This window comes from Capra hircus, chromosome 17 (genome assembly GCF_001704415.2).
Source record: "Capra hircus breed San Clemente chromosome 17, ASM170441v1, whole genome shotgun sequence".
Lineage (NCBI taxonomy): Eukaryota > Metazoa > Chordata > Mammalia > Artiodactyla > Bovidae > Capra > Capra hircus.
In genome coordinates this window covers 24,493,727-24,519,449 of record NC_030824.1, presented here as the reverse complement: position 1 = coordinate 24,519,449, position 25,723 = coordinate 24,493,727, and the positions used below count along the sequence as shown (strand labels likewise).

The 25,723-nt window shown below is 49.8% G+C and overlaps 1 protein-coding gene across 4 annotated transcripts in view; it reads left to right on the top strand.

Annotated features, from left to right (window-relative positions):
• Window positions 1-25,723, top strand: part of RIMBP2 (RIMS binding protein 2) — a 126,831-nt gene that overhangs the window by 85,406 nt on the left and 15,702 nt on the right. For 3 of the 4 annotated variants that reach the window (XM_018061416.1, XM_018061414.1, XM_018061415.1), the window contains exons 10-16: window positions 894-1,045; window positions 2,020-2,481; window positions 3,497-3,640; window positions 6,641-6,799; window positions 11,862-11,979; window positions 18,680-18,861; window positions 20,171-20,339. In XM_018061416.1, coding sequence (XP_017916905.1) covers window positions 894-1,045; window positions 2,020-2,481; window positions 3,497-3,640; window positions 6,641-6,799; window positions 11,862-11,979; window positions 18,680-18,861; window positions 20,171-20,339 — 1,386 coding nt within the window. Of the gene's footprint in view, window positions 1-893; window positions 1,046-2,019; window positions 2,482-3,496; window positions 3,641-6,640; window positions 6,800-11,861; window positions 11,980-15,480; window positions 16,424-18,679; window positions 18,862-20,170; window positions 20,340-25,723 lie in introns of those variants that run through there. The other variant, XM_018061417.1, reaches the window with a different exon arrangement.

The following is a 25,723-nucleotide window of genomic DNA, read 5'->3' as shown; positions in this document are numbered from 1 at the left end:
CCTTTGGGGCTTCTCAGGTGGCTCAATGGTAAAGAATCCGCCTGCCAATGCAGGAGACAAAGGAAACTCAAGTTCGATCCCTGGGTGGGAAAGATCCCCTGGAAAAGAAAATGGCAACCCACTCCAGTATTCTTACCTGGGAAATTCATGGACAAGGAGCCTGGTGGGCTACAGTCCATGGGGTCACAAAGAGTCAGACACGACTTAGCAATTCAACAACAACGATGACACAGGACTTCTGCACCAGACCTGGAGGCAAGGGAGCTGCCCGAGGGTTGTAGGGCAGACGGGCAGCCCTGCTGTCACCAGGAGCCACTGGGAAGGACCAGTGATGTGACACCTGTCTCCTTGTTGCTTGAAGTAGCCGCTCAGGACTTTCAAAGCGAGGATCTCAACTAGTTGGCCGGGTAGTGTGTGTGTGGAGTTGGCATCCTGGTGGCTTCATCAGAGCTGCCTCTCTCCAGCTTCAGGTTCCATCCTCTCTCTCAAGGTGTCGAGATGGGTGCTGTGTGGTCCAGTTTACTGCTCCCAAGTCTGATGGAGAGAGAGAAGGAGGGATGGAGGGAACCGGAGGGAGGAGGGAACAGAGAGAGGTGGTGAGGGTCTCTTGCCTCTGCAAATGCTGGGACCTTGTGGCCGACTGGCCAGGCAAGAGTCGCAGGTTGGCCTGGGGACCGAGCACCAGGAACCGGTTCCAAGAGGACCCTGAGTGCATCTGGGAGCTGCTACTTCCTGGCCCTCTTGCTCCGCTGTCACACTTCGGATTCTCCCATTGTCTCCTGGAGGCTGTAATGAAAGATCTCGTTCCCAGGTGCCACTGGCTAGTCAGGCATGGTAGCAGCTTGCCTGCCAAGGGGTCATGTCGTGAAAGCTTCTCTGCCTCTGTCCCCCAGGTCCTCCAGCACCCCCACAAGATGTTGCCGTCCAAGCTGGGGCCACCCCAGCCACCGTCCAGGTCTCCTGGAGGCCACCTGCTCTGACGGCCACTGGGCTATCCAATGGAGCCAATGTCACCGGCTATGGCGTGTATGCAAAAGGGCAGAGGGTAAGTTTTTATCGGGGTGGTGCTCACATCCAGGCCCCCTGGCCACCACTCACCACTCAGCGAGGGGTGACCCTCCCTCTCTCCTCAAGCCACAAGACCCACCAGCAGTTACTAAGCATCCCCTACACTGTCACCCCAGACCCAGTTGCAGAACACAGAGAATCTCCATCCTTTTTTGCTCCATCCTCTTTCTAGAATGTTCTCTGCCTCCCTCCTGCCCCACTCTGCTGGTAGACCCCTTTCTTGTTCTCCCCTGGGTACCAAAAATTCATTTCTCTTGAGTCCCAGGACATCAGGGCCCCCTCAATAGATGATGGGCTTGAAGATTCCACCAGACCTATTCTTGGCGAGATGTAGTCTTCTCCAAACGCCTCGGAAACTCTGCAGGATCCTTAATGGTCACCATCGGGCAGCCCCTAATCTCAGCCCCCGTCCCTGTCCGGGCACATGAAACAGACAGGGCTGATTTGGGGGGGCGGGGCCTGAGCAAGCTTCTGTCCGTTCCCCACCCTCCCCACCCCGTTTCCCCATACGGCTAGGAGGTGGTGTATCAGATGCACGTGAGTGTCTGAGCTCGTTCCGTGAGAGTGGCTGCTGCAGGCTGAAGGCCCCCTCTCTGATCCCTGCTCCCCTCCCCAGAGGGGGCCACAGACATGTCTCCACCACAGTCGGAAGCCCGTCTGTCGTGGCCTCCCTGTGGCATCTTCCTTGAGCCAAGCTTTGAGCCTAGTGCTCTGATTCCTCTGTGGCCCCCACATCTGTTTCTAGGTTGGTTCTAGACGTGGGAGAAAAGTGTGTGTTCAGCTGTCCCTCCAAACCGCCAACATCTGGGTGGGAATGGGGGCTCCAGACGGAACTGATTTGTAAGCTGTGCAGCGCTGTCTGAGTTGGATGTCCATGAGAGGCCCGGGAGGCATCTGAGGGCCCTGGGGCGCGGGAAATCCCCCAACCGAGCCGTCTTTCTCTGTGCGCAGGTCGCTGAGATCATCTCGCCGACAGCAGACGGCACAGCCGTGGAGCTGGTGCGCCTGCGCAGCCTGGAAGCCAAGGGCGTGACCGTGCGGACCCTCTCTGCCCAGGGCGAGTCTGTGGACTCTGCCGTCGCTGCCATTCCCCCCGACCTCCTGGTGCCTCCAACCCCCCACCCGAGAACTGCTCCCACACCGAAGCCATTAGCAAGTGCCGGAGCCCCCGAAACCAAAGATGAGCACGCGGGTCCCCACGCCGCGGTGGACGAGGCCTGGGAACATGGCCGGGCACCCGCCCCAGCCCACGGGCACCTGCTGGAGCCGCCCGGCCTGCAGGGCTCGGGCCCCGGGCGGCGGTCACCCTCGCCCAGTCGCATCCTCCCACAGCCGCAGGGCGCCCCGGTCTCCACCTCCGTCGCCAAGGCCATGGCCCGGGAAGCCGCGCAGAGGGTGGCCGAGAGCAGCAGGGTAAGGCCAGGTGTTTTCATCACTGGTTCAGTTGCCCACAGAATGCGGTTCATCCCCACAGCCCAGCTGGGATGGAATCTCCCATCCGCACCCCGAGTGTGCGGGGAGAAGTGCCCCAAACACCCAGCCCCCAAGAATGGCTGCCTTGACTTGGGAAGAATAATGCCCTGTTTATCTGACTGCATCTTAGGTCTTATCCTGATGGAATCAGGATCCATTTCATAGATATGGACCTAGAAAACTAGAGGAAATGGTTATCTACCAGCCTGGCTTAGCAAACGGGCCACAACCCACTATCCAAGTGATCTCTCTCCAGGGATCTGAGAGGTGCCTCCTGGGAGTCGGCTTGGGGACCCATCTTCCTAAACAAGGGTCACCTTCTGGCTCACTCACTTCAGACTTCTAGCTGTGTCTGTGTATACATACACAGACATACATACACACAGAGACACTTATGTACACATATGTATACATACATATGTGTTTCCCTGGTGGCTCAGATAGTGAAGAATCTGCCTGCGATGTGGGAGACTCGGATTCAATCCCTGGGTTGGGAAGTTCCCCTGGAGAAGGGAGTAGCAACCCACTCCAGTAATCTTGCCTGGAGAATTCCATGGACAGAGGCTGCAGTCCACGGGGTAGCTAAGAGTCGGACACGACCGAGTGACTAACACAGGAATACATACACATCTACATGTGGAAGTGCAGGCACGTATATATATTTGCCTGCCTGTCACTCAGAATTGCCTGGGTCCTGGGGAGGGGGAGTATTTGGATGCCAGGGGGACCACGTCCCAGGTGAAATGTGCGATGAGATGGGAAGTCGTGGGAAACGCCCGTGAAGGGATGCAGGCGAGCAGAGGTGGAGCTGAACTAGGCCACGCCCTCCTCCTGCCTCTCTCTTCCTTGGGTGAGTCCGTCTACCAGGGTGCCCAGTTCATCTGCTCCAAGCCGGAGGTCAGGGCCCCAGGGTGAGGTGGCCTCTGCCCTGACGCCTCCCCTCTCCTCTCCCAAGTTAGAGAAAAGGAGCGTCTTCCTGGAGAGGAGCGGCGGACAGTATGCAAACTCGGACGAGGAGGACGGCTATGAGTCCCCGGACGTCAAGAGGAGGGGCGCATCTGTGGATGAGTTCCTGAAAGGCTCGGAGCTGGGCAAACCGGTGAGTGCTGCCCACCCGCCTCCCACCATGGGCTCCCGCTGGGAGGGGTTCAGGTCCCGGGTCTGTGAGAAAGATAAAGGAATACAGACCTTTATCTTGTGGGTGACAACAATCGCAGTCAGTTTGGAGAGTTTAGACTGAATGGTGCCTGTGCATTTGTGACCTCACTGGGGGACAATTTCAAAAGTCTGTATATGAGCCTTTTGCCCTCCCAACTGCCCTGAGGATCCGTTCATGGGCTGATTTTGTGCATCAGCTGTCTCCAGCTGACCACTTGGTCTCAATGTAGGCAAAACCTACCATTTGTTTCTTTACTTTTGTTCATCAGGCAGATGTGTGATGTGCATTGGCTAGGTGCTAAGCATCATGGGAGATTCAGAAATGGAAAGGTCCCTATCCCATCCTTGGAGGGAGGAAATGTCAGGGCTTCTCCTCCCAGACAAGGCTCACAAGTGACAAATGCATCCAAGATGGGTTCTGTCTCCAATTTCTGATCATGCATATTCTAATGAAAATGTCCTTAAATGGTGTCAAGCCCCAGTCCTGGGCAACAGGGAAGGGTGGGGCCTGGAGAGTCCTCAGATCTTGAGAGAGCAGAGAGTGAAGTCCTCTCAGTTGTCAGATCCTCAGTCCCCTCAACACATAGCTCTACAGCAAGGCAGTGTCACTACTTCCATGAGAAGAGGGCCTTGGAATCTCATAGATTGGGGGTCACTTCCTGGCTCTGCCACTGCTAGCAGGCAAGTGACTCAGCTTCTCCAATCATCAGGTTCTTTATCTAAAAGATTAAAATAATTCTATTTGCATTCATGTAAACACAAGAAACAGAATGCCCAACTAATAATGACTAAGGTAACAAAGACATTTCATTCTCCCATATCACAGGAAGCCTCAAGTAGGAGGCTGCAAAGTTGATTCAGTTGTTCAATTGTGTTCCAGCTCTGTGTTCTTTTTTTTTTTTTAATTGAAGGATAATTGCTTTACAGAATTTTGTTGTTTTCTATCAAACCTCAACATGCTCTGGGTTCTTAACCTTCCATTCTTTTGACCTTTCTCTCATGGTTACGAAGTGAACGCCATAGCTCCAGTCATCACACTCATGCCAGCATCCCAAGAAGGATGGAAAGAAGGAAGGAGGGAGGGGGTTTTCTCCTCAGGCACATCTCTCTTAACTGGTAGAAAAACATTTTCCAGAAGCTCCATCAGACTTCTTATTTCACTGGGTAGACAAGGGTCATGTGCCCACCACCAAGAGATTCCTACGAATGTCCTATCCATGATAAATCTGGCAAACAATAGACACTTCCATCTCATGAGTTTATTACTAACTCATCATTGGGTTTGAATGAGACCTTGTTCTCTTCCATTTGCTTTGGGAAGCCCTCATTCAAACCAACCTGATGTTTGTTTATTCATCTAAAACCAATTCACTTTTATGTCTTCTCCAAGGCACTTGATTGAAAGAAATAGGGCTGGAGCAGGTCAAATGATGCTGCACAGACTTCTCAGACTGAGAATATCCGGGCCACCAATCTGAGGGCTCAGCTGGGGTGGGACCCCTGGTGGGACACCCCCTCACTGGGCACTCACACTGCTTCCCCATGTCTTTATATAGAGGAACAATTTAAACCGTTTTTTAAAGTTTTATTTGTTTCATAAATGGGCAGTTCCCCCCTCAACCCCTATTTTTTGGCTGTGCCACATGGCATATGAGAATCTTAGTTCCCCAGCCAGTGTTCAAACCTCTGTCCCCTGCCACGGAAGTGCAGCATCTTAACTACTGAACTGATAGGGAAGCCCCTAAGCTGGATGTTTTAAATAAACATGTCACAGGATGCTATTAAATACACTTGTCTTGTCGCCCACCAGGAGAATAAAGAAATCGATCTTCATCAACACTGTCCAGCAGAAACAGAATAGCTTTGTGTGTGTTTCAAAGTCAAAAGTCAAAGTGTTAGTCGTTGAGTGGGGTCCGACTCTTTGAGACCCCACGGACTGTAGCCCGTCAGGCTCCTCTGCCCGTGGCATTCTCCAGGCAGGAATACTGGAGTGGGTTGCCGTTCCCTCCTCCAGGGGATCTTCCCAGCCCAGGAATCGAATCCCAGTCTCCCGCATTGCAGGCAGATTCTTTACTGCCTGAGCCACTGGGGAAGCCCCCTATGCATGTTTGGGGCTCATAAATCGGAGCTCATAAGGTGTGCTCTATGAGCTGCTGGAGCTTCTGAGGGAGGCACTTGCTTTGTGGATGGGAAGGGGCTGCTGAGTTGGACCCGCCCCTCATCCCAAACCCCATCAGGACGGCTGGTGGTTCAATTTACGCATTAGTTAGCAAGCTTACTTTTACTTGCTCTTCTGTTGACCCTTTCCTCTGTACCCAGGCTTTTTGCCACAGCCCCAGTGGCAAGTCTTTTCCAGTGTGGGTGGCCAAACTGGCCACAGAGTGGGCACACCGCACAGGGGGTCCCACCCCACCCAAACCAGGCTGTTCACCAACAACCCAGTGTGCACATGTGTGAATTTCAGACTCCATGTTTTTCTTAAAACTCATAGACACACTTGTTGGTGCATATGCCCGTTTGCCCACTACCCACCACTGTCTGCTGCACGACCCTACATGCATGATGCAACATACATGCATGTCCCTGAGCCCCGCATTTACAACCTCTCACTTGAGCCTTTGTCCAGCCGCTAAGTTGAAGAGGCTGCCGGTACCCGAAAAAGTGACATCTTCCCATGTGTATTCTGTCCTGCCCGGAGCCCAGGAGGGTCTCTGCCTGCCCCCGTCCGGACTTGGAGTAGGAACGCCCGGTCTGGTCCTCTCTCTGCCATCCCGGCTCCCCATGAGCTCGGGGACTGTGATTCCCTCCCCTCCGGAGTGAGTGGTTCTCACCCAGACACACAGACACGTCCCTGAGCTCAAGAGTGGGCAGAGCAGGGGAAGGTGTGGGACTCCGTGTGTTGGAGTCGCCCCTCCATTCACATCCCCTTCTCCTGCCCCAGCCTCACTGTTGCCATGGAGACGAATACCACACGGAGAGCAGCCGGGGGTCTGACCTCTCGGACATCATGGAGGAGGACGAGGAGGAGCTGTACTCTGAAATGCAGCTGGAGGATGGGGGCAGGAGGCGGCCGAGCGGCACGTCCCACAATGCCCTCAAGGTCAGTGCGGGGGCGCTGCCCCCCTCACCGCCGTCCCCACCATCCCCTATCCCTGTTCCTTTGGGGGCCTGTGCAGCTGGCTCCAGAGGGGCCTCGCCTGGCAGGCACAGTCCCCAGATTTGGATGGGCTTCTCTTGCTATTGAATCTGCGCTCGGTGTCTCCCATCCCTCCTCTTGACCAAAAGTCTGGGTGAAGGAGTCTGGGAAAATCCACTGGGCATCCCTGGGTCACCCAGCTCTGTACTAAGAACCCAATCAGAAAGAATAGAACGGAGAAGCTTCCACCCCCAGCCCCAAACGCCTGGCCACGTGTCCATCTGCAGAGCAGCAGGCACTAGGAGGGCAGGAGCCTGTCTCTGAGTCAGACTGGAGATGGGCAGCTGGGGAGTCGGGAAGAGATTCTTTAGTGGAATCTACCGAGGTGGACCCTGCTGGATGGCTGGAGAGCCAGGGAGAGGGGACCTCAGAGGAGGTCGGAGGAGGGTCAGTCGACCTCCTGGGGTCCACACACAGACCCCTTCTCAGACACCTCCCACCAGGGATCCCGAGATCTTCTGCCTCTGCTTCTGATGTGCCCTTCGGTGAGGGGTTTGATGGGGGTCACCTTGATGGAGATTGAGTTCGAGGCCCCCACAGACCCCATCCCTGGGGTGCACCCCCTTGTCTGGAGAGCTCCAGCTGGGCTTCTGTTCACTCGGCACAAGCTGGTCACTCTGAGCACCTCCACCAGGCTGGGAGGTGAGAACAGACGTGGCCCCCAAGCTCCAGCAGCTGCAGGCCTAGCCAGGGAGACAGGTTGGGCCTTTGTGGGGGTTTTCAAATGAAAAGGGCCTTGGAGGGGGAAGTCCCACCGGGGGATACAGTGCCTGAGCCCGGCCTTTCTCTGGGGAACACAGAGCCATGCAGTTTGAATGGTGGACAGAAAGCAACATCCAAATCTGGCTGCCAACTCAGTGCCCACTTGCATAGAGCAGACTGACTTATGTTCTCCCAGCAAAGGCTCCCGGCAGGGCCTTGGAGACACTGTCACCAAAGAACATGCCAGATCCCTATGCAAACCCTGCATGGTTGCAGCCCCCGCTACCTCCACTGGCTGACCCCCTTGCTCCTCCCCTGAGCCAATGTCCAGCAGGATTCACAGTGACCTTTCTTGGCGGAGGAAGGCCCCAAGCTGCCCATGGTCCAGCCTGACCGCCCCTGCCTCGCCACACTTCTCTATCGCTGGGCGCTGTGAGGAGGCAGGTGTCTGCCCCCGCCCACCACTGCCCCCGGCAGCTTCCCCACTTCTTTTGGAGGAAGCTTCTGGGATGCTCCTTCCTGCCAATTGTTAGCAAAGAAACCGAAGGTCACCTTGTCTTTCCCAGGGAAAAGGGCTAGTTCATAAAATCACCTACGTCCTTCCCCCACCAGCCTGGCTCTCCTTAGAGCAGCCGCAGGGACAATAGGACCTTCAGGCAGCGGGGCTGAGGCTCACTTCACTTCATCCACAGGATTCTGACTTTTTTTTTTTTTTTTTAAGTCAGGAGACTTTACAGGCCGATCTGGGCCGCCCGGGCTCACCTCCCCTTGCAGGAGTCCCACGAACCCCCGTGCATTCCCGCCCGGCTCCCGGGGCTGGATCCCTGCTTCCTCACTGCCCTTCACCCCAGTGTTCCCAAACCTCAGGGTCTTAATAGCAAACGATCAAAGCGTGCACCATGCTCCTCGTTTGGCTCTCTCGTGGGCTCTAAGCCTGCTAAAGACGCTGCGCTGGGTAAACCCACCATGTCCCCTTGTGCCTGGGACACACCGCAAGGCGGTAGGGGAATGAGGGCAGGGCCGCAAATTCTGATATTCCTCCGCAACTCAACTCTAATGCGCATGCCCGGAGGCCCATGGAAGGAAAGGTGGGCGCAAGGCTTCCTGGAGTCAGTGAGGTGTTCCAGGAGGTATGCCCAATGGGCTGGCCCAGCTGGAGCAGAGGATGGGCCTGCCGGCCATTCCTGGAGAGAGAACCATACGCCAGGACAGGGAGCGTGGGGTGTCCACCCTAGGCCTCCGTCTGGGTGGGCCAGCCCTGAGCCCCTGCTGCCCATACTGCTGGGGACTCGGCTCCTCTCTCCCAGCCTTGAGGTCTGGGGTCTGGAGGAGACTGACAGGCCCCCAAGCCTTTGCAGACACAGGCCAAGCAAATGACTTTGGGTCGAGGTCCCCCGGGTTTCACACCCTTCCACTTGAGCCGGGAGAGAGGCATAAGTAAGAGAGCACAGACAGGTTTCACAGGATGCTGAGTGCTTTCAGGGACAAGCAGAGTGGAGCGGCGTGGCCGGGGGGCGGCGGCGGGGAGGGCCCTGTGTTGCGAATGGTCTCCACTCACCGGCATCCCCGGGCAGCTGCCTTGGGAGTTTCTCAGGGTGCAGTCAGCGGCCAGTGAACTCGGATGTCCCCGACCTCTGGGCACAGCCATGTCACAGACCCTAGCGCCTCGGTCAGTGTGAAGCCTCCTGCCTCCGTCCTCCCCACACCCGCGGCCCAGCGGCCTCTCTTTCCTTGGTTTGGCTGCATGGCTAGTCCTGACGGCGTCGGGACGCTCTGCGTGCGCTCGGCCCCCCGGCTCCGGCCGCATCCATCTAACCCATTCTGTTTTCATTCCAGAGCCCCGGCCAGAGCATGCCATCTGCCCCCACCCCCCACCCCCTGCCCCACCACGAGTACAAGCATGCTCTCTGTCCCTCATGGCCTCGGAGACTAATTCTCTCTGTATTTTCTTTCCTTCCCTCTGCCCCCCTTCATATGCAATCATACACTGGCTCCCGGCACCTGTGCTAACACCCCCGCCCCTTAAGGAGTGCTCTAAGAATAGGGCCACTGAACGTGCTTTCTCGGAGTTGCCCGAGTATCCCCAGCAGACCCACCACAGTAAGAGACTTTTCAGTATCCCCGAAGTAGCCGAGGAGGACGGAGAGCCTTGTGAGTTCCTGCACAAGCAAGGCTTAGGGTCCTCCTCCAGGGTCAGGACCGGGCTGGCCAGAGAGCCCAGGCCCTCCAGGCCCTGCCGGGGGCACGAGGCCCTCCACAGCTCCTGGTACCCCGCGAAACCCAGGGGCCCCCAGGCCGAGGACTTCGTATTCGAAGACAGAGGCTGTCGATTCAGCCGCTCGGCCACCAGGAGCCCGGACAGCGGCCTGGACTGCGGCAGTGAAGAGGAGGAGATGCGATTTAGTTTCCGAAGCCCCACTGCCCAGTGCAGCCCCGGCCCCGGGCACTGTCCTTGTAGGAGGAGCCTGAGGCCCCTGCTGGCCCGGCGCCGGACGCTGACCCGGCAGAGCAGCATCGAAGAGGATTTTGGGGAGCCAGTGGAGCCCGGCGACGTCGTCAGGAGCGATGAGCCCCACCCGAGCCCAGAGAGGTCCACCCCCAGCAAGTACGGCTGGGATGAGCCCACGGGCCGCGAGGATTTCCGAGATGCCTGGAAGAAAAGCATAAAAATGCCCGACAGTAGGGCCATTGCCCGACAGGCTCAGCCTCCTCCCCGGGTTGCAGATGGCCCTTTGGTGTGTGAAGTAAACCTCCTGCTCACATCCGCTTGCCAAACCAATCCGTTTTCATTCTTTCACCTTCTTTCTTTCTTTTGGTGTCCGTCCCGGGCACTCTCTCTGCTGGCTCTCTCGTTTTTCCATGCATTTTTGATTTATGAAGCTTCCCAATCTTTTCACATGCTGATGATTTCTTTACTTTGCTTTAGAATAATGATCCCTTCCCCACCTCCAAATCAGTGATGATTATGGCTGCTTTAATTAAAGGACAACTGAATCTAAATTTTAATTAAGGGTTAGCTGAACTCTGATGCTCCCAGTTTGGCAACATGTACTTTTCAAAAATGAGTCGTGGGGATGTATTTATGACTGACTGGTATTACTTACTAGGGTTTTTCTCTGGTGGTGGTTTTGGTTCTGGGTTGTGGTTGGTTTTCCAGTTCATCCATAACTGGAAAATAAAAAAGGAGAACAATTCTTGAAGCGATCCACCTTTGCATTTGTTTCCAAAGGTCCCCCCCCCTCCCCCAACGTTTCTTTCCTGAGAGCAGTTTTCTGAATGAATTTTCCATCATCAGCTCTAGACACATCCCCGGGCCTTGTCTTCCAGGCTTGTGAGTGCTTTTCAAGAGTAGGGATTCCTTCAAGGCTTCATTCATCTCTATATTGTGTCCTCTTTTCAGAACATTTGCTCCTGTCATGCTGAACTTTTCCATGAAAACACAGGTGAGACATCCCAGGGCGCCAGGCCTTGGGCTTGAGCCGGTGCAGTTTGTGACATGTCCACTAGAGGGCGCCGACCCACAGCTTACCGACTCACCAGCAACTGCAGCCCACTTCCTGTTCAAACTCATTTCTGAAGCTCCCAGCCCTGATTCATTCCGTGTCCCTGAAAACTTCCTAAGTCACCAGTGAGCTGGAGGTTTTGCTTTGATTCTTGCATAGGATGTGAGCTTTTAGTACGAATCAGAGGCAAAACTTATCCATAAAGGAAAATAGTTCGGGTTAGCCCTGAAATGTGAAGGTTTGGAAGTCTTTGGATTAGCATTCAAGAGGGCGCCACGAGTTTCAGAGCTGATAATGCACAGAAACTTCTGTCTTTGAGTTTTCAGTAACCTCGCACACAACTTTGCCCAAGCAGGACATTTGGGAAATGCAGAGTTTTTCCCACGTTTGTGATCACTGGAGGAGGGCAGACTGTGCTGAGACTAGAAAAGAGGTACCAAAGGCGTGACGAGTCTTATCTAAGCCACTCTCACTGTGGCTCAAAATATTTGGCTTCAGCGGCAGTACCAGCAACAAAAAGATGCCTCAGGAGGGGTTCTCTCTCTCGCCCCCACCTGGAAAAGCAAGTGTGCTGTAGAAGATGGGGTGCCTGGGGTGAGCACTCTTTTTCTCTTCCAGGTTATTCAGCTAACCTTTCAGTTAAAAGCTAAGTTTAGTTGCCTTTAGAGCTTCTGCTTCTAAGTTGAATTGATTTGGCTGACTTAATTCTTTTCTTCCCACGGCTGGCAAGACTGATGACCGTGTCATTGTTTTGTCTTTAGATTTTAGGAAACCCGGTGACTGCAGGACGGGCTGATCGGGCAGATCACGTGGCCCGGAGGTTTTCCCACGGCAGTGCTGGTTCCCACAGGTCCCGGCCAATGATGGTCCATGCTGCGGGTTAGTGAACCGGATGGAGGCCTCCATCTTTCTTTTAACCACAGAGCACGTGGCTCAATCTAAACATTTAAAAAATTATTAGGAATAGCATTTTCAACTAAATCAGAAGACTCTTGGTTATTTATGGCGAAAGAAGGCAGAAACAGAACCAAATAAATGGAACCTAAATTTAAGTATTCTCAAAATATATTGACCTTTGAGGTCAATCTTCTCCCTACCAATTTTTTTTTTTTTTTTGAACTGCAAAGGCTGCCGTCCTAAGCATGGAAGAGATGATAATGGGCCATCTCCCCACCTAGTTCATGCTCTCCTGAAATGCTCGTGGTCAGAGCAGCAGACAGGGATGGGTGACTGAACTCCAGACGAGCCCCCAGCCAGTGGAGAGTTATCTGTATGCATGAAACACTTGGGCAACTGGGGTTGAAAGTTATGAAAAAACAGCAGGAGGCCTGAATGTGTGCCCTGAACTGTGTGTTGACCCTGTCCATCTGGCCACCTCCTCGTGCATGAGTCATCCTCCGGCATCCAATTCCATTCTCTTAATTACTTTTTGGAATTCAGCCAGCCGTGCTGAAAGCTGTCATTGTAGTCATTCTCATCAATCCACTAAGAGGGGGAGCGTGGCCGAAGGTCAGATGGGAACCTTTCTATTACTGGAATGAACCCCGGCATAACAGTTCCAAAAAGTATTCTGCACAAGATAATGGAATCTGGTAATCAGCACAAATAAACTAGCTTTTTGTGACAACACACACACACAAACGAAACAAAGCAAGAGACCCATTCATGGAACAGAAGTAGATGAGAGAAAAACATTGATCTGGTGAGACAGGGCTCAAGGAAACAACCCTTGGACAGTCCAGACACCTGGAAACACAGCCCCAATCCGTTTAAATAGCTAAAGTTTAAGAGACAATTGGGCTTTGTTCACATCAGCCAAAAATAATTTAAAACTTTATGAACCAATACAGATCCCCTGAAGTTTTCTCCTCCTTCTAGATGTTGCTTTCCCGTAGAACCCAAACAATAGGGTAAAAAAGTTTCTTTTTCCATCTTTACGGTTTTTAGAATGTTTTTATTTTTATCAGTGAAAAATTGTATAGAATGTTAAAGGACCTTTAAAACAACAGACTGTTTTCAGTTAGGCTAAAAAGTAATAAAATAAGCTGAAAAATCAGTTGGAAAACACTGGTTTCACATATTACAGACCCACTAGCAGAATTCTGTATATACTGTATGGTGCTTAGTCCGACTCTTCACGACCCCATAGACTGAGCCCACCAGGCTCCTCTGTCTATGGGGATTCTCCAGGCAAGAGCCCCAGAGTGGGTTGCCATGCCCTCCTCCAGGGGATCTTCCCAACCCAGGGCCTGAACCCAGGTCTCCCACATTGCAGTCGGATTCTTTACTATCTGAGCCACCAGGGAAGCCCTTGTGTATACTAAGCCTACATTATTTTTGAGTGTTGCAAACTAGTGCTACATCACTCAGATCTTCATTTAATTTGTGTATAATTGCCCCTGTAACAATTACTGAGGTTAAGTAGGATCTCCTGGCTTGCAAAATAAATGACTTGTAAATAAGAGTCCTGAGGAAGGAGGTGAGGACCAGTTCAAGACCGTTCTTGCTGTTGAATTTGGTTCCTAAGTGTTCATTCGATTGTGACTTTAACGAGTGAATGTTCATTACATGAACCGCCACTGTTTCTGTGGTTGAAGTTTAATGGCTTGGCACCGAGAAGGGGTGTCCTCTGGAGGAGGCCTCCTGGGTCTCCCACTCCAGTCTCCTAGGACAGAGAAGAAAAGTCTACAGGGCTGAAAATTATGGTGCTACAAATTGCCAAGTGGGCAAGGAAGTAAAGGAAAACATAAGTGGACCCACAGTCTCCCCATCAGAGTCTTGGACAATCCTTCAGGTGGATTTGTCTTAAGGGAAAGAATGCAGAAGGCTGCACATGTCTTAATTTTAGTGAGACACTAGCTAAGTTAGTAGAGGGCTTCCCTGGCAGCTTCCCTGGTAAAGAATCTGCCTGCAATGCAGGAGACCCTGTGTTAGGAAGATAGGGAGAAGGGATAGGCTACCCACTCCAGTATTCTTGGGCTTCTCTGGTGGCTCAGATGGTAAAGAATGTGCCTGCAATGCGGGAGACCTCGGTTTGATCCCTGGGTTTGGAAGATCCCCTGGAGAAGGGAACAGCTACCCACTCCAGTTTTCTGGCCTAGAGAATTCCAACTCAAAGAGTTGGACATGACTGATTGACTTTCACTTCACTTTAAGTTAGAAAGAGAGTAATGCTGTGGTAACACCTTCACAAAGGAAAAAAAAAAAGCCTCAATAATAGAACCAAAAAAAGTGTTAAATAAATCCATGATAGAATTTCTTTCATTGGACCTGATCTCTTAGCATGGAGCAAGGCAAGAAAGCATAATTATAAAGCATAATTAGTGTCAACCACTTTATATGTTCATATACACATATTCACAGACCAAAGAACCTATTATATTTTCAAAAGACAAAAGTGACTCAGAGACGAGGAGAATCATGCCCAAAACTCTAGGAAGTGAATGGTCAGTGACGTGTGAATAGGCTGTTTTCCTCTAGTCTCTGTTTATTTAGTTATATTTTTCTTGTGCCAATATCAGTAATTAATACTTTAGAAATCTGCCAACTCCAAAAATATCCTTTTCTTTTCTGGAGAAACTCAAGTCTATAGACTGTATACTTCCTACATATATTTTTTAATAAGCAATGCCTTCACAGCTAAAATATATTATACTTTAAATATACTCTGGACTTCCTCAATTAAGAAAACAATGCCCCCTCTGATTTAAAAAGATAAAAATTATGTAGTTCCATATCTAGTAAATTCTAAGTCATATAATTAACATAACAAAGGCCTCATAACCTTAATCAATGACCCCAAACAAGGATTTCATTGGGTTTGGTTTCTCCTGTGTAATTTTTGGTCTTTGCGTTTATCTAGTTATTTACCTGACAGATGAAAAGGCCCAAGGATGTACCCATCTGAAAAAGAAATATCCCACCCTAGAGCATTCTGCTCTTACTAGTCGACTGTGAAAATCTCCATTTCCCTCCCATTTTCCAGGCTATTTTGGCCACTGAGCTTACATAGCAAGGAAATGCAACACATTTGCTCTATATCCTGATGGGAAAAGTTAAAATGACTTAACTAAATAAATAAAACTTGACTCTCTAGAAAGGAGACTCGTCTCCCTGGGTTTCCCTGTAAGGAGAAGAGGAGCAGCTGTAAGGTATGTTTCATAGGCGACCCACTTTTTCTCTGTAGAAATTACAATGGAGAGGAGCAGTGGAGGCGGGTAGCCTCAGGCAGTGAGGGAAGTAGTTCACTTCTAGAACACAGTGCTTATTCTGGCAGTACCAGTGGATTCGGGAGCCAACAGGGGCAAGTCAGGATCCTCAACTTTGCACGTGGTATGCAGACCCTTCCTCCTTCCTGACAAACACCCCCTCCTACCCCAGGCCAGGATATTCCACAGCAGGGCAGAGGGAGGACCATCCACGCCCAGGTCAGACCAGCAGCTGGAGGTAAGTTCTTCCTTGAGTCTAGCCTGCCCCCAAGAAAAGGAAGGGCCTCCTGGTCACCCACTCTAAACCCTGTGAAGCTGGGTTTGTGTGGACACACTCCATGGAGGCCACAGTTCTCTTCCCATGAGTCTGATTCCATAAAGTATCTAACGCACCTTCTCTGGAGGAAACACAGTGACGTCATACCCACACTTCCACTCATATACACCAACTCCAAGTGCTCCAACCACTTCCTCCCATCCCGGCTCCTCCCTGCAAACCAGAGAGAGATCCTGTAATGCTGTGGGTGACTGCCTGCTGTTTTCACTGAGCATGGTGCCAGCCTGAGCTCCTCTTACTGGTCTCCATGCCTAATGCCTCCCAACTCCTGAGAGCATGTGAATTGTAGGAGTAGCTCAAAGGTCTTCCAGAGTGATAGTGACCTACCCAGTCCTCCCCTTGTGAACTTGCCTGTACTTTCCAACTCCATGAGCACCACGTCAACTTAGTCAAGGAAGCCACCCACTGGGTCACACTGCTGTTTTGTTAAGTTCCTTCTGCAAAACTCCCAAGGTTACCCAGCTGAATTGAAAACATCCTTTTCATGCTGCTAATGGTTTTCTCTACCATCAGCCACGAGCGTGAAAAAAACACTGCATCACTACACATATAGAGAAGTTCACAGGTCATGAGATGGTGTACCGTTAGCTTTGTGCTATTTAATTTAGAGAACATTTAATGACTGGGGGACAGAGTATGAGATCCTCTCATTGACTGTGTGTGCGTGTGTGCTGTCGCTTTGGTCGTGTCCAACTCTGTGCAACACTGTGGACCGTGGCCTGCCAGGCTCCTCTGTCCTTGGGATTCTCCAGGCAAGAATACTGGAGGGGGTTGCTTGCCTTCCTCCAGGGGATCTTCCCGACCCAGGGATCCAACCTGTGTCTCTTACGTCTACCTGCTTTGGCAGGCAGGTTCTTTACCACTAGCACCACCTGCGAAGCCCTCTCGCTGACTATAAACAAAATCAAAACTGGTGTGAAGAGATCAGTAGGGCCGTGCTGTTGAGTTTTGTTCCCTTCGAGCTTCCCTGATAGCTCAGTTGGTAAAGAATCAGCCTGCAATGCAGGAGACTCTGGTCGATTCCTGGGTTGGGAAGATCCACTGGAGAAAGGATAGGCTACCCTCTCCAGTATTCATGGGCTTCCCTGGTGTCTCAGCTGGTAAAGAATCTGCATTGACTATAAACAAAATCAAAACTGGTGTGACGAGATCAGTAAGGCCGCACTGTTGAGTCTTGTTCCCTAGCAGAAGCAAAGTTACTGAATGTTTAGATTATCTTTGTATCCTAAAAGGATCCCAAGTTCAAATAATGTTATTAGCTCACTGTATTTTAAAGACCAACCTTTCCTGCAGTTAAAGTGCTTTTATTTTTCAACCGCATGTTTCTGCTGGTGGAAGCAGCCAAGACTCTGGCTCTCCCCACACCCTCCATGTCACAGCTTTGACATCCTCTTATCCCACCTCCTGTGCTCCTTGTGCTGGTGACACAAATTTTGACCGGCCATTTGTCCCACCCCTACCCTCCTTTCTGATGATTGGAGTTTTCTCATTTGCTTCCCCACTGATGTTCTGAGTCCTTCTCATGTAGTCAAAACGGTGTAATTCACTAGCAGATGTTTGTTCTCTATATATGCATATGAATAAATGTATACATATATAGTGAGATATATGTATGTCTATAATGACATTTAATAATGTTGATGTTCAGTTGCTCAGTAATGCTCATCTCTTTGTTACCCCCATGACTGCAGCATGCCAGGCATCCCTGTCCTTCACTGTCTCCTGGAGTTTGCTCAAATTCATGTCCATTGAGATGGTGATGCTATCCAACCATCTCATCCTCTGCTGCCCCCTTCTCCTTTTGCCTTCAATCTTTCCCAGCATCAGAGTCTTTCCCAATAAGTCAGTTCTTTTGCATCAGGTGGTCAAAGAGCTTCAGCTTTAGCATCAATTCTTCCAATGAATATTCAGGATTGATTTTCTTTAGTATTGACTGGTTTGCTGTCCAAGGGACTCTCAAGAGTCTTCTCCAGCACCACAATTCGAAAGCATCAATTCTTTGGTGCTCAGCCTTGTAATACATATGCATATATACTAGGATTTCAAAAGAATAGTCTTTAGGAGTTCAGTGGTAGGCAGACTTGAAACTCAATTCTTCCAGGAAGTCATTAATTCACTGTAATGTATTCATTGCCACTTACCTATTTGGAGCCAAGTGAGCAGCTCAGTCACCTGTATCAAACTTTGGCAGATAGGCAAATACATCTTTTAACGTCCTTGTGCTCTGGCTTGTCTGTTAATGGAAACCTAGAGGGTCTTTGGGTCGCTGTGCTTGACTCCTGAACAGGTCCTTCCTAAACCCCAGGACTTGGCCACCCGTCACCCGACCCCTGCAACTGGTGCTCAGACCAGTCCTGCCAGGAGGTCATTGAAACACAGTCCTTTATCTCTCACTGTCTTCACAAGCAGCACACCTACACTCACCCTGCTGCCTACGTTTCATACTAGTTATTAGCTTTTCAAACCCATCTCTGTCAAGGTGATCCATTTCTGCCTGCATGTTGAGCTACACATTTTTTAAGAACTTATTTTTATGACTTTATGGATTGTTTCGTTTGGGGCTGTGCCGGGTCTTTGCTGCTGCACGGGCTTTTCTCTACTGGGGCCAGTGGGGGCTGTGCTCCAGTTGCCGTGCACAGGCTGCTCATTGTCGTGGCTTCTCTTGTTGCAGAGCACAGGCTCTAGGCTGCAGGCTCCAGTAGCTGCAACATGTGGGCTCAGTAGTTGCGGCTCCTGGACTCCAAAACACAGGCTGAATAGCCTTGTTACACGGGCTTAGTTGCTCCAAGGCACATCGGATCTTCCCACATCAGGGATTGAGCCCGCATCTCCTGCATTGGCAGGTGGATTCTCTACCACTGAGCCACTAGGAAAGCCCAGCTACACATTAAGGGAAAAAAAAAAAAACTTAGAGTGCTTCCCTCTTCGTTTTCCAAAACCACACTTTGTATAACAGCTCACCTTTCTGGGTAAAGCAGGGAGAATGGCTGGTGGGAATCACTTAGACCCTGTGCTTTATCCCATGCACTCCCAGATGAGTACGGGCGGGACCAGCTTTCTCCGGACTTCTACGAAGAGTCAGAGACAGACCCTGGGGCGGAAGAGCTCCCAGCCCGCATCTTTGTGGCCCTTTTTGACTACGACCCCCTTACCATGTCCCCGAACCCAGACGCTGCAGAAGAGGAGCTTCCCTTTAAAGAAGGGCAGGTCATCAAGGTGGGGGCATGGCCCGGGGGCACAGGTGGCGGGGAGGATGGGGAGGGGTGCTTCCCAGACCCAAGATGGGGGCATGGCCCGGGGGGCACAGGTGGTGGGGGAGGATGGGGAGGGGTGCTCACCACACCCAAGGTGGGGGCATGGCCCAGGGGGCACAGGTGGCAGGGGAGGATGGGGAGGGTGTGCTTACCACACCCAAGGTGGGGGCATGGGGAGGGGGTGCTCACCACACCCAAGGTGGGGGCATGGCCCCGGGGCACAGGTGGCGGAGGAGGATGGGGAGGGGGTGCTCACCACACCCAAGGTGGGGGCATGGCCCGGGGGCACAGCTGGCGGGGAGGATGGGGAGGGGGTGCTCCCCAGACCCAAGTTCCTTCACACGGGTCCCCAACCCTTGGGCCATGGACCAGTGTGGGTCTGTGGCCTGTTAGGCACTGGATTGCACAGCAGGAGGTGAGTGGTGGGTGAGCAAGCAAAGCTTCATCTGTATTTACAGCCGCTCCCCATCACTCACATTACCACCTGAGTTCCATCTCCTGTCAGATCAGTGGCAGCATTAGATTCTCATAGGAGTACAAACCCTACAGTGCTTGAATCATCCGGAAACCCCCGCCACCCCCAATCCAGGGAAATACTGTCTTCCACAAAACCAGTTCTCGGTGACCCTAACCCTAACACCTCAAAACGACAGGCTACTTTCTCTTGTATTTGACATTCAGCCTCCTATCAGTAGTAGAGGAGTAGCCTGAGTCTGGAGTCAGAAGGAAGACAAGGGATGCTCCCTAGGAGAGGGGAAAGGGCCTAAGTTTGCAAATTTCTGAAAGGGCACTGACAATAACCTTTGAAAGAGGTCGCTAACTAAAACGGACTCTAAAGGATGGTGATGCTTACCCCACAGAATAGTATGCACAGAATCCCTTTGTGAGTTGAGGTTTTTCACTTCCAGAATGCCAGACAGTGGCGCTGTCTCCTTACGGAGGAATCATTTGTTACACTGCACCTGCATGTGTGTGTGTATGGTGGGTGTTTAACATGTGTGCGTTCACATACATGCACTCAGCTAGCAGAGCCCTGGCCTCGCCTGGCAGCCCCCTGGTCAATGGGAGCTCCAGAGGCTATCCAAACCCTGGAGGAGAAACAGGTTCTTAGATTTTTAGGGTGAGGGCTATGTGTACACGCTTATGCCCACAAGCAGCGATTTTCCGTGTTCTTCAAGTCAGTGTCTGACTAACTGTGACTCTAGGTGAACAGAGCTGATCTATTTCTGAACCAGCCACCCCAACACCTTGCCTTCTTCCCATGACTCCAGGTGTATGGTGACAAAGACGCTGATGGATTCTACCGCGGGGAAACCTGTGCCCGGCTTGGCCTTATTCCCTGTAACATGGTCTCTGAAATCCAGGCAGATGATGAAGAGATGATGGACCAGCTTCTCAGACAAGGCTTCCTCCCTCTGAACACACCTGTGGAGAAAATAGGTAAGAGGCCACGCCCTGCTCACCTGTGAACCTGCAGGCCAGGTGGCGCCTGTCTTCTCCAGGGTTTTGTAGCACAAAACACCAGCCCAGGGCTTCCCTGGTGGCTCAGTGGTGGAGAGTCCACCTGCCAATTCAGGGGACACAGGTTCCACCCCTCTACTGGGAAGACCCCACATGCCTTGGAGCAACTGAGCTCACGTACCACAACTATTGAGCCTGTGTTCTGGAGTCCAGAAGCCACAACTACTGACGCCCATGCCCCTAGAGCCCGTGCTTCACAACAAGACAAGCCATTGCAATGAGATGCCTGAGTCCTGCAACTAGAGAGTAGCCCCAGATCACTGCGATGATCAAGCCAAAAATTAAAAAAATATATATTTTTTAAACTACCGAAAAAAAAAAAACAACCCACCAACTCGGCAGGAGGCAATGCTGATCAGAGGAATGAATGCTTTGGGTTTTTTTAAAAGATATTTCATATAGTTCACTGTGCTACACAGTAAATCCTTGTCACTTAACCATTTTATTTTTTGGCCACACCAGGCATGTGAGATGTTAGTTCCCAGAGCAGGGACTGAACCTGTGCCCCATGCATTGAAAGTGCAGAGTCCTAAACACTGGACCACCAGGGAAGTCCCCAAAATCTGAGTGTTAACCATCAGATTTTCTTGGGCAAAACCCATTCTGTAAACCAAGGTTTTAATCGTCCCGAGATACAGACATACAGGCATCTAAATATTTATGAACACACAGCTGATCTTCTCATGAACGATGAAGTATGGCCTTGCTTACTAAGAGTCTGTCACGTTTCGAAAGTAAACATTTTGGGTTGTTGTGGATGAAATGCTTGTGTCCCCCTAAAATTCATTTGGTGAAACTTTAGTCTGCAGTGTGATGGTTTATTAGGAGGTAGGGCCTTTGGGAGTGATCTGGTCATGAGGGTGGAGCCCTTATGGATGGGGTTAGCGCCCTTATAAAAGAGACCCCAGAGAGCCCCTTCCCCCTTCCATCACGTGAGGACACAAAGAGCAGGACGTCATCTGTGAACCAGGAAGGAAGGAAGCAGGTCTTCACCAGACACCAAGTCAGCCAGCACCTTGATCTTGGACTTCCCCCACCCCAGGACTGTGAGAAATGAATGTTTGTTGTCTCAGCCCCCAGTCTATGGCACTTTGTTATCTCAGCATGAATGGACTGATAGTAGTAATATACTTTGGGTATATTTTGTTTGTTTTAATATTTATTTACTTGGCTGCTCCATGTCTTCATTGTAGCATGTGGGATCTTTAGTTGCAGCCTGTGGGATCTACTTTGCCCTCCAGGGACTGAACCTGGGCCCCATGCTTCGGGAGCGCAGTCTTAGACACTGGACCACCAGGACACTGGTACTACTTTGCACGTTGACTATCTATGATAAATTTCAAAGGATGATTGGGTAGTCGTATGCTTTCCATTCTTCAGGTGAATTCTGCTTATCCAAAGACATAAAAGATTTTTACCCTTTAATTTGGATACTAAATTCTTTTGTTTATCTAGAACCACTGAGCAAACAGTAAAACTGTTTTCAGCAACATTACATTTATGATCTTTAATTTTTCCACGTGCAAGGAAAATCTACTCATTCAAAAGGCCTCTACTTTTTCTAAGTAACTGTAGACAGAAAGACTCATGGCATTCATATTTAAAGTTTTAATACTTTAAAACATTACATTCACTTTTTTATTGTTTAACCTTTCTCTAAATTTATTTTTATTGGCTTATAGTTGATGTACAATGTTGTGCCACTCTCTTCTGTATAGCAAAGTGAATCAATTATACACATGTATACATGCTTTTTTATATTCTCTTCCATTATGTTTATTACAGGATGTTGAATATAGTTGCCTGTGCTATACAGTAGGACCTTGCTATTTACCTGTCCTATATGTAATAGTTTGCTGTGCATTGCGTGCGTGCTCAGTCATGTCTGACTCGTTTGTGACCCCATGGATTGTAGCCCGCCAGGCTCTCCTCTGTCCATGGGTCTTTCCAGGCAAGAATCCTGGAATGGGTTGCCATTTCTTCCTCCAGGGCATCTTCTTAACCCAGGGATCAAACCTGTGTCTCCTGGATTGGCAGGTGGATCCCTTACCACCGAGCCACCAGGGAAGCCCATATGTAATTGTTTGCATCTGCTAATCCCAAGCTCCCAGTCCACCCCACTGCCTCCGCTGGATTCACTTCTAAATCACACTCCAGACAAAGTTCAGTGGCTCAAGTAATATGCATGATTTTACGGACAAACACAAAATCAAATATCTCAGCTTTTTTGGTATTAATGAGTTCATTGTCTCAAGTCAAGATCCATGTCTAATAGTCGAGGTTTCATATGAATAAACTGCCCAGATTAAATCCCCGAGACCACAGCTCTCTGAGCCTTCACACCATGCATTCCCTTGCATTGCTGCCCCCTTTCCTGAAGTCGACAGTGCCTCTTCAAAGAGGGAATGGGCTCGTGCACCACAGACCCAGAGAGTTTAGGAACAGTCTGCTAAAAAAAAGAAACTTGATTTACATGATCACTTGGATTAAATGTCTTTTTATTCAGTAGTCCCTAGACTAGTTGAGGGAACCAAGCTGAGATACCCGCTTGCCCTTTTATGTTGAGGCAATATTTCTCATGGTGAAAGACGGGAAGTTTTCATCCTGAGACCAGGAGTAAGGCTACAATGTCCACGTTCATCTCTCCTTTCCAGCTGCATGCTAGAATGTGCAGTACAAGGAGAGCCAGGGAGCAATGGTACACAGAATGGAAAGATCACATGGAAACCTACTTTGGAAATCTCAGAGAATCTATAAATACATTTCCTAGAATACAAGTGAGACTAGTAAGGTCAATGGATACAAAAGCAATTGCATTTCCATAGGTTAGCAATGAAAAATTTGAGATTTAAATTGAAAAAGTAATACTGTGTACAATAACACAACGAAGATATAAAATATGGTTAAGTCTAACAAAATACATGCAGTATCCGTATGTTGAAAATGTTAAAACACTGATGAAAGAAATCAAAGAATCCCTGAGTAAATAGAGACGGAATGTTCATAGACTTAATATTGCTAAGATATTAAGATGTCAGATATCCCCAAACCGACCTATACAGTCATCAGAACAGCAGTCAAGGTCCGTGCAAGGCATTATATAGAATCAATAAGCTAAATCTTTCATGTATATGAAAGTCAGAGAAACTAAAAATCACTGAAACAGTTTTTAAAAGAAAAATGTGAAAGACTCATGTAACTTGATTTTAAGACTCACTATAAAGGCAAACTGATTAAGACCATGTGGTATTGGAGAAAGGACAGTCACATAGAGGAACTGGATAGAACGCCCCCCCCCCCAAACTGATCAACATATCCACGATCAACTGATTTTTGACAGAGGTAAAAATGCAATTCAATTGAGAAAAGTAGTCCCACAGGCAAAAAGTGAATCTCAAGCCATATTCTCACTGTAGTGAAAAACTTAACTCAAGATGGACACTGTCTTTAATATAAAAATGAAGACTATAAAACTTATAGAAGAAAACAAAGCAGAAAAACTCTGTAATGATCCGGCAACAATTGTTTCTATATATTTTAAAAATTGTGTTCAGTTCAGTTCAGTCACTCAGTCGTGTCCGACTCTTTGCAACCCCATGAAGTGCAGCACGCCAGGCTTCCCTGTCCATCACCAACTCCCGGAGTTCACTCAGACTCACGTCCATCGAGTCAGTGATGATATCCAGGCATCTCATCCTGTCGTCCCCTTCTCCTCCTGTCCCCAATCCCTCCCAGCATCAGAGTGTTTTCCAGTGAGTCAACTCTTCACATGAGGTGGCCAAAAGTACTGGAGTTTCAGCTTCAGCATCATTCCCTCCAAAGAAATCCCAGGGCTGATCTCCTTCAGAATGGACTGGTTGGATCTCCTTGCAGTCCAAGGGACTCTCAAGAGTCTTCTCCAACACCACAGTTCAAAAGCATCAATTCTTCGGCGCTCAGCTTTCTTCACAGTCCAACTCTCACATCCATACGTGACCACAGGAAAAACCATAGCCTTGACTAGACGGACCTTAGTCGGCAAAGTACTGTCTCTGCTTTTGAATATGCTATCTAGGTTGGTCATAACTTTTCTTCCAAGGAGTAAGCGTCTTTTAATTTCATGGCTGCAGTCACCATCTGCAGTGATTTTGGAGCCCCAAAAATAAAGTCTGACACTGTTTCCACTGTTTCCCCATCTATTTCCCTTTCACTTCATGGGAAATAGATGGGGAAAAATTGTGTCAGATGTCATCAAAATTAAATATTTCTGAGTGGGACTTCCCCAGCGATCCAGTGGTTAAGAATCTGCCTGCCAGTACAGGGGACATGGATTTGATCTCTGGTCCAGGAACTAAGATCCCACGTGTCACAGGGCAGCTAAGCCTGTGCACCTGAACTACTGAGCCCATGCACCTGAGAGCCCATGCTCCAAAACAAGAAAAGCCACCCCAAGGAGAAGCCCTTGCACTGCAAAGAGCAGCCCCCACCCGCCTCAACTAGAGAAAGCCTGCACGCAGCAACAAAGTCCCAGCAGAACCAAAAATAAATTTTAAAAATTACCAATAACCAGAAAGAACTCATGTTTCCTGGCTGGTAAATGGATAAAGGAACTATGGTACATCAATACAATGGGATACTACTCACCAATAAGAGCAGAACAAATTATTGATCCATGCAATAACGTGACTGAATCTCAGATGCACTGTCCAAAGGAAAGAAGCCAGTCCCCAAAAGCTACATCCGTGAGATGCCATTTAAACAATATTCTAAAACAGGCAGAACTATTGGGATAGAAAGCAGATCAGTGGTTACCTCGGTTGGAGGTGACAAATGGGCAAGAAGGAATTTGGGGGATGGTGACATAACTGTTCAATATCTTGATGGTTGTGGGGGTTATGTGACCATAGAGTTTAGCAAAACTCACTAAAGTGAATGAACACTAGACTGAGTCATATTGTATGTAAATTACACCTCAATACAGTACATGTGTAGCCTTAATGCCACTGACATAGGGTTCCCCTGTGAAATTAGCAGTTTAGCAACACTGTAATTAACCTCTGGTTACCACTGTAATTTGATCCAGGAAACATACATGCAGGTCCTGCAAAGGTGTGCTTGCTTATTTCAAATAAAAGCAGTGATTCTTGACCAGGAGCTGAGGGTTGAATTTTGCACATGCACACGACGAGCCCTATGCCTGCCGCAGACCCCTGAAAAACTGCTTAATTCACTTTAGATGCTTTCAAAACATTTGTCTTTAGGAGTTTTCATTTCTGTGCGTTGAATTCCAAAAATCAATCTTAGGCAAAAGATGGCTGTGCTTG